Source organism: Xenopus laevis, chromosome 9_10L (assembly GCF_017654675.1).
Source record: "Xenopus laevis strain J_2021 chromosome 9_10L, Xenopus_laevis_v10.1, whole genome shotgun sequence".
Taxonomy (NCBI): domain Eukaryota; kingdom Metazoa; phylum Chordata; class Amphibia; order Anura; family Pipidae; genus Xenopus; species Xenopus laevis.
Window position 1 is genome coordinate 55,587,328 of NC_054387.1, and position 9,402 is coordinate 55,596,729.

A 9,402-nucleotide genomic window follows, 5' to 3' on the forward strand; every position below is an offset into this window, starting at 1 on the left:
TTAGTCGCTCTTTCTCTGTTTCATTACTGCTCCTTATCTATTTATATGTAGAGGGAAGGTTTCAGTATATAGTTATGCTTTATTGTCAATGTTTAGGGGGTCATAAAATGATTTTGCTGTGGGGCCCAATAATTTTTAGTTATACCACTGATTATGCAGCTTTCTCCAGGAATCCTGAGGATGCCCTGCCTCTCTCACCCACAACTTACAATAATGGAGAAGCACAACTTCTCTTAGCTGGAGCAGAGCTGATTTCCGAATCTTTGTTTATGGAGTCAGAACAAGCAATGACAGAAAGGGACAGACAGATACTGTTGTCATTAGAAATTACATTAACACATTAAACCCAATGAGGATGAGGAATGAATGGATATTGAGGATTTCTTTAGAATGATATGATATGGGTGGAACTTTCCTTTAAGGTGTTGCTTTTGGGATTCCCTTGGCAGTATTTACCAGCCCTCCAACCACAGTGCACTGCTGTTTCCATCCCAAACCCTCCTTCCCACAAATACAGGAGAAATGTTGTGTGATTGCCTCAGGATTTATTAGCAAATAAGTTACGGGCAGTCGGGTCCGGGCACAACGCACTCTTTATTAAGGTTACACAACTCCAACAGCAGAAAATCTTTGGCTTGAAAGGACAGTTCAGCACCTCCATTTGTGGGGTGCCCAGAAACTGGTTCTACAGTCAAATGGGGAACAGTCAAAAACCCTGGAATTCATAAGGGGGAACACTGGGGTCCATACAGCAAAAGGTACATCTGTTGGGTCCATACTCTGAGGGAGTTTGTTGTATCCATATAATGGGGGGGTTTCATTGGGCACCACAATGGGACAACAAGAGCAGTAGATTTCCCTGTTGCTGGGTGAATTTTCCCAAAGTCTGTGCTGCACAATAACAAATAGTACTGGCACCAGACTAGGCTGTCCCATTTACTCACTCTCCTGCCCAGTAGCGGAACGACAGCTTCAGAGTCACTTGGCAGAGTTACCCCTGTTGCTCATTGTCCTGCACAGTAGTAGTAGAACATTGGCATAGTCACTGGGGGTGCTGCCCCTTCACTCACTCTCCTGCTCCTTCTCCTGCACAGTAGTAGTGGAGTGGTTGTACAGTCCCTGAGCCATGAGATGGAGAGCCAGGCCATTCTTCATCCCCGAAGCCTTTTTGATCTTGGCCCTTTTGTTCTGGAACCAGATCTTTATTTGGGATTCATTGAGGCTCAGCTCTTGGGCCAAGCTCTGTCTCCTCTGCTCTGTGATGTAGCGGTTGGCTTGGAACTCAGCCTTCAGTCTCTGGAGCTGCTCAGCAGTGAAGGCTGTTCGGGGCCTCTTGTCTTCCTTCTCACTCTTCTTCTTTTTTAGCTTGCGGGTCCTAGGGCCTGGGAAGGCAGTACAGGGTGGTTAATATCTAGAACATAGATATTCATCATTTTTTGTACTGTGGCTCCTTATTTGTTTCTAAATTTCAAGGACACCACCCACTACAGAGCTGAAGTAGGGATGACAAGAACCCCATATCATCAGCTGTAATGCAACCGTTTAAAGTCCCTCAACCCTATCAGACAATTACTTCTCTCCCTTCCAACAATTCTCCCAACATCTCTCTCCACTTCTCTTCCCTTGTCTCCCCTTGTCTTCCCTTTCTACCATTCTCCCCACTTCTTGCCCATTCCTACCAGTCTCTGCACTGCTTTCCCCTTCTCCCTACTTCTCAGGCCATCCTAGAAGTCTTTGTACTTCTCTCCCTTTCTAGCAGTCTGCCTACTTCTCACCTGTTCCCAGCATTCTGGTCACTTTTCTCCCCTGCCTAGTAGTCTCTTATGTCTCCTCTTACAACCAGTCTCCTTATTCTCCCTTTATAGACGTCTCCTTAATTTTTCCCTACTTTTCCCCCTCCCGGCATTCTTCCTACTTTTCTCTCCTTCCTAGCAGTCTCTGTAAGTTTCCCCCTTCCTAGCAGCCTCCATACTTCCTTCCTAGCATTCTCCCTACTTCTCTCCCCTTCTTAGTAGTCTTCCTACTTCTCTCCCTTTCCTAGCAGTCTACCTATTTATCTCCCCCTCCCAGCTCCTTCCTTTTCCCCCCTACCTTCTCTGTACTTCTCCCCCTTGCTAGCAATTTTCCTACTTCTCCCCCTTCATACCAGCCTCCCCACTTCTCCCCCTTCCTGTCCTATTGCTTCCTGCTTCTTTCTCTTTATGTCAGTTTCCCTGTCAGTCTCTCTGCCTAACCCTTCCTACCAATCTCCCAGCTCCTGTGCAGTGGAATACTTTGGTTGGTATATAAGTAGAGATAGTTGTTTTAATGTTAATAGAGGGGTTTGCCAGTCGTCGCCCCCACCCCATGATTAAGCTGTAAATCTGCCAGTGTGTCATTTCTGGCTCCATCCAAAACTTCCTCCTCCTCGGCATCATTGTTATTATTATTACTATTTCCAGTTGGGTCACTCAATATTTGTAATTCCTGCATATTTGCAGTTCAATAAAAGAATGCATTTTACCTTAAATGCCCCAAACTGAACTCTCAGTGCTGCTGTCTGTTATATACACAGTATCGAGAGATCTGCGTTTCTCAGGCGACTACTTTCGACAAAAGAAGCTCCAGCTCGATCCCATTCCTGGGCAATATCCCACAATGAGGAGCATTGGATCCACTGATTTGGCCTCAGTTATTCGTCTGTGTCCCTTCTGCCTCCGTATTAATGGGGGTGGTTATATTCTTAGGCTTTTCCTGTATTATTATACTTATTATCCCAATGTATATTTTGCAAGTGAAGAATTAGGTGGGTCTCAACCATTACACCCCCAGGGCAGACAGCAAATCTGGGGACACTTGGGGTATTGGTAGGTTTTCCTACCTCCAGAATGGGTATTTACATTTACAGCTAGTAATGGAATATCAATTATATACCGTGGGCACCGCTACACCCTTAGCTGAATCCGACTCTGCATTTCTTTCTATGTCTGTACTGGGATCTGTGTGTCTGTATTGGGATCTGTGTGTCTGTATTGGGATCTGTGTGTCTGTATTGGGATCTGTGTATCAGTGGGTATTTTCTACGTTCTTCTCTTTCCTCCTGTATTTTTGTTTGCGCGTTGCTGGTGTGTGTATCAGTGTATTTCTCTGTGTGTTGTTGTCAATGTATTTCTGTCTTAATAAGAATTTACTTTTCAGCCCTTCTTGATTTTTACATTAAATACTAAAAATATATTTCCTTTTTGTGTCTCTAAAAAGAGCTTCATATTTATAGAGTTGGTGCCAATCAGTCCTTATTATTATTATTATTATTATTATTATTATTATTATTATTATTATTATTATTATTATTATTATTATCATCATCATTATTATGCACACTGTGATATGGATGTTTATCTATATACAAAACAACTAATACTGATAATGGTTATTATAATAAAGTGTCTGTTCCCCCACTCACCCCATCGCCTAGCAGACAGAAATGGAGCAGAATATTGTGTTTTTATCTGCATAAAAATGGTTCCTGCTGATTCAGTACTATGCCTATATTTAGAATAATATTTATTCCCCCACAGTGAAACCCTAAATACCCAGTCCGGCCTGGCTGTACATAGAAATATTTATATATTAGAGATAAATCATCATCTATATATCTATCTATCATCTATCTATAAATATATCCACGATATACTCTCATAGCCTGAATACTTTTGCTGTACGTGCGCAATTGTTTCTTTCCCTGTTATATTCGGCGCCGCTTCTCTTCCGTTTATCTCTTTATGGCTCAAAGAACCGAATCTGTATTCTCATTTCTAAATTGTGTTCCAGCAACCCAACATTAAATTAATAATAAAGATGACATCGACCGACTTCATTGCATAAATCTATAGAAATCTCCCAACGCACACCGGTCCCCAGGTACAACCCAACCTCATTTAATTTTATTACCAAATTGTGCCCCAGAAAGTCTGGCGAAACTCCCACTAACTTAATTCGAATCTCTCCCTACACCGTCCTATCTCATTGTATAAATATATTGTATATTGAAATCTATCGAATTCCACCCAAAACACCTGCCCCCGGTACAGATCAGCACAATCCTTAATTTCTTCCTATTCGTTCAATTCGCTGGATAATTGTGGGGACATTGGGCCAAACCTGCTTCGCATTTGAATTTCTGTTTCTAAATGTAAATAGAGAAATATTTGTGTATTCTAACGTGCAAAAACTACTAATTATTTTGCAAAATCGGATATTTCGGCTGTAATTTTCCGTGGGATTCTGCACCATTTGAATTTCTTGTTGAATTGACAAATATTTTTGTCTATTTTCATGAGATCTGTCCTGGGCAAGAGCTACAAATTCTGAAGCAAAAATCAGACATTTCGGCTGTAATTTTAATTTTACATTTAAAACTATGGATCGATTTACTCTTTATATTTCTGTATCGATAAATCTCTGTATAGAAGCCTAAATGTAGAGCTGGGTGTGTAATTGTACAGACACATCGATATCACCATTTCCAGTTAATACGAATTTAATTAAGATAGAATTAAGTGATTTTATTAAATATCCTCTCAATTTCTTTCCTAATAATCCGTAATAACTGCGCTAATGGGCAACTATAAAGGAAGCATTTTGTGGAATAATGTTCTGCCATTGATAAAAAAAAAACCGGATTATTTCGATTTCTGCAGCATTTTGTCTGTAATTTTGGTGGGAACGCGAGTTGCGAAGAAACGTGGATTTTTATACATATTTCAATCATTCTAATTCCTACTATTATTACTGATTTATTTTATACAATATTACCCTCCTTTTCGATTTCTCGTTCAGATTTTATTCTTTTATCTAAAGGTTCATATAATTCCTGCGGCTTTGCATCAGTCTGTGAATAATCGAAAGTGTATTTCTGAATGAATTGAAATTTAAATATGTTTTATGAAATTTCCCCTTTGCCCCATCCCTCAATTAAGATGAATTTATTTTCAGAAGATAAAACACCGAGGACAACAAAGTCAAATGATAAAGGCACAATTCTCCCCTAAATTCTCCAAAAAATAAAAATACACCAAACCCACTTCGCTTTTGGCGCAGCATTTGGATCTTATTTTGGTCTTGGACAACATTGTTGGTAAGTGCTCACCAGTCGGTAAACGAACTGCAATTATAGAAATAAATATTGTTACAATATTGGAAATATGAGGAGAAACTGGGGGAGCAGACGGAATTTACCGATACGAATTTATGGGGAATTGTTTTCAGTTTATTTCGTGCGTAAGGAAATCAGGGGGGAAAACTGAAAACAAAAATGCCTTTCCTTTTTCTAATTTAATATGAAACAAAATTTGATAACCGACCAATTAAACACTAGAATTGTACAAAAGCCCCCGGGTTGTGCATTAAACTATCCCCGTGTCCCCTTCTACACAGGGAACTGCTCCCATTGCCCAGAAACACCCGCAAGGAATGAATATTTTCTGTACAGGGACACCCACCACAAATTGACTTTACTGTCCTCTCCAATCCACAAGCCGTGGAAACAGAACGCAAACGGCAAGAGGAGCTTCAAATCGTGAATAATAATAATAATATTAATAATAATATTAACAGAAGGCCCAGAAATAAAACAGTCTTTGACCCCAATATCCTCTGTTATGTATCACCCAGTCGCCCCCAGAGCACTCACTCGGCCTCTCCAGTTTCCCCCAATCACTGCCCTCGGGCCTGGAATATTGTAATAACTCCCTGTTACCTTCTGCCCAGGCCTTTGCTCGGTTCCAGTCCAGGAATAGAAATTAAAGGGCAATAGTGAGTGCCGATCCCGGGCACCCCATTCCGTGAGGGTTTCCTACTAACTGTAAAGTGTCTCCTGATCCCCCCTAGTCCCAGTTGTATTTACACCTCAATATTGTAGCCATTGCCAGGTTTTATATTCGCTCTCCCCTAAGCAGTAATGGATACAGGGAGTTCCAATATAAGTTTTAGGGCAAAGGCAGAGTACATGGAGGTGAAACAGACACATCACAGGGGCAGAGTAAAGGGAGAGTAGAGGGCATAATAAAGGGAGAGTAAAGGGCATAATAAAGGGAGAGTAAAGGGAAGATCAAAGGGAGAGTAATGGGCAGAGTAAAGGGAGAGTAAAGGGCAGAGTGGGTGCAGAGCGAGGGAGCTTGGGGTTGACTCACCAGAGGAGGGTCGGTCGGAGTAGCGAGTGCAATAGACCCAGGCGGGCCACACCACAGAGTCTTTCTTGTGCACAGGGGGCGCCGCGTTGCCCACCAGGAGCAGAGCCGGGTTGGAGTCGCTGCCCTTGGAACTGTCTGATGGGGTGTCAGAGTCTGGGCTCGGAGCAGGGTTGCCCGGGCGGGTGTGCAGGGGGCTGGAGTTGCCCCTCCCGGGGGTCTCTTTCCTGCAGCCAAAGTCCGGCCGGAGAATGTTGTCTATGAAGAAGTTAGTGGTCCGGTGAGTGGGGAGCACAGGGTGCAGAGGGGGAGGTGAGGCCCCTGGATCTGGCTCACTTGGGGCCCCGGGGCTTTGATCAGTTTGATCCTCCATGTTATCGCCCTCCAGCCCCGGGACCACCTTCTCTAGGGGCCCTGCACTGCGTGGGGCTGCAGCAGCAAAGTAAGTAGCCCCCAACCCTCTAATGAAGCGCCTGGTCCCCTAACTGTAGCCTGCAACCCTCACACTTAAACCTGCAACCTCTGGTCTAGACCCCACCAAACAGCACCCGAAATGGGACACTCAGTACAGAGAGACAGACTGGAACTCAACCCCCTTCACTCACTACTAGGAACCCAAAGCAGAGACCAAGGTTTACATAAAACTGCCAAACCAATCCCCAGAAGTCAGACCTAACAGCCAACTGCCAGCATCTTACAACTAACTGCCAGCAGGACCCGAGTGCCTTTCTCCCAGTAGAAGAACTGAGCACTCACTGTCCCCTCAGCTCCTGAGCACCCCTTGATCTCTAAGTACCACCCACAGTCATGTGCACCCCCAGATCTTTCAGCAGCAGCTCCAGGCTCCTGTGCACCTCAAACTCTACTTGCAGCTCCAAGGTCCTGTGAACCCCAGATATTTCTGTAGTTCCAGAGTCCTATGCACCCCTATAGCTTTGGGCAGCTCCACAGTCCTGTGTATCCAGATGTCCCAGCGGTCCCAGGGAAGCGCTATACCCGGGCTGTGCCTCTCCCTCTCTGACTCTCCCCTCTCACTTCTTCTCACTTTCTTGCCTGCAGCCGGAAGCACGTGAGGCATCTGCATGTCTGCAGCCAATAGCAAGCCAGGGCTGAGCAGCTGTGCCAGGGGGTGACCAATGGGAAGACAGCTAAAATAATAATAATAAAAATATAATAATAATACTATATGTGTGATGTAATAATAATAATAATATTTGTGTATTATAATCTATCTACTAATATTGTTATTATTACTATTATTATTACAGACGTATAGCTGCCCAGGGATCAAGAAGTAGTGATGCTTGAAGGTTTGAAGGTTTAGGGAGAGCAGTTCTGGGCTGGAGAGAATACTTTGTCCCATTGAGTTGCGGAGACAGTGCCCTGAAGCTGATACATATTATCTCGTTTTATTGTACAAGAAAAATGTCCATGAGAGAGAGTAGTACTTTGTTGCTGTGTATAGTTTGCAACTTACTTCAGCCTCTATATTACTGTGCTCCTATTATATACTGTGAATAAGGGGAATAATTGAGGGGTGCATTCTGATCTTATACTGTATATAAGGAAAATATTTAGGGGTGCATTATGAAGTTAGTATACTGTGTATAAGAGGAATATTTCGGTGGAAGAAGCGATTCCCTTTATCTCTGTATTAATCACAATTCACAGAAACTTTTCAGTGTTATTGTTGCTGGGAGAGTAATTACATTTTAAATGTATCACCCTATTCAATACATTTACCATTCCATAAATTTACCATTTTACCTTTTAAGTGCTATTTCAATAAATGGGAAATAAATAAGTAAATAAGGTAAGAGAAAGGTTACACAGGGAAATGGATTTGAGTGACTAGGTTGGAAGCAATCACAGCACATACGTGTATATAAATGTATATATATGCGCCTCTGAAATGCAAAATTACTGTTATTACTTAATATAATTCTTTTTTTATTTTAGGGCGTCCACAATGCATTGCGAGTACATGCCCTTTTAAAACCCAATGGTAAATGCGGGTCTAATAGATCTTATTACGTTGTGTGTGTCAGACACAGACAAGCTGCTTCCAGATTTTTATAAATCGTAAAATGATGGTTTAAAAATGCGGATTGGGACCCGTTTTATCTCCTGTTACTTCTCGTGTCTCACCCGGTTATTATGTTGTATAATGGGAATTATTGGGGGACTGATATATTGTATCTCTTGTAACTTCTTGTGTCTCATCTGGTTATTATATTATATAATGGAAATTATTGGGGGTTGATTGTATTTGTAGTGTGTATTTACTGTATATAACTATAAAATGGTTCTCAGTGCTTCAAAAGGTTTCAACACAAGCAGAGGTAACAGTTATTAGGAATGGGACAGTGAGAATAAATATGAAGGCGCTCAGAGTGTCAATACATGGCTGGAATGAGGTCTCTCTGCCCCAAAGAGCTTACAGTCTAAGTTCAACAATATGTGAACTGGCCTCAGAATTTGTGCGTGCAAAAGAGCCCAGTTTAAATGGGACGCTGATTCTATCGTCTATCATTAGTATGTTATAGAATGGCTAAGCCACTTTTCAGTTATTATTAAAATAAATGATTTGCTAAATCTTTCCAGCTTTCAAATGATGTGGGGTCACTGACCCCCATCTTAAAGACAAATGCTCTGTAAGGATACACATTTATTGTTAGTGCTACTTTGTATTACTTTCTTTACATTCAGGGCCTTTCCTATTTATATCCCTGTGTTTTATTCTAATCAATGCATGGTTGGTTGCTAGGATAATTTAGACCCTAGCAACCAAATTGCTAAAACTGCAAACTGGAGAACTGCGGAATAAAAAGCTAAATAACTAAAAAAAACCCACAAATAATAAACAATGAAATCTAAGTGCAAATGTTATCAGACTATTACTCTCTACATCATACTAAAAGTCAATTTAAAGGCGAACAACCCCTTTTATCTTATACTATGGAAAGTGTTTTTCTGGATATATCTCACCCACAGTAGTGCAGATTATCTACATGGCCTTTAATCAGTATCTTGTTAATGTTTTGTATAAGCACAATGGCTGCTGCTGCTCACTTCCTACTAATCTCTATTATTCCAGGCAGATCAGAATTGGGGTTCCAATAGGTAATAGTAATATGGAAGCTTCTAATATCTGTATACAAGCAGCTTCTTATCCACAGAATGTGAGGGACACAGAAATCCTTCCCATAATCAGGGAGGAGTCAGGAGCACGGCC

At 41.8% G+C, this 9,402-nt stretch overlaps 1 protein-coding gene across 1 annotated transcript; it reads right to left on the minus strand.

Moving 5' to 3' along the window:
* Window positions 1-528: 528 nt before the first annotated feature.
* en1.L (engrailed homeobox 1 L homeolog) lies at window positions 529-6,754 on the minus strand. Its single transcript, NM_001096633.1, is given in 2 exon segments — window positions 529-1,382; window positions 6,171-6,754. Coding segments are annotated over 2 exon segments (690 nt in total). The 5' UTR covers window positions 6,541-6,754; the 3' UTR covers window positions 529-1,062.
* Between the last annotated feature and the right edge of the window lie 2,648 nt (window positions 6,755-9,402).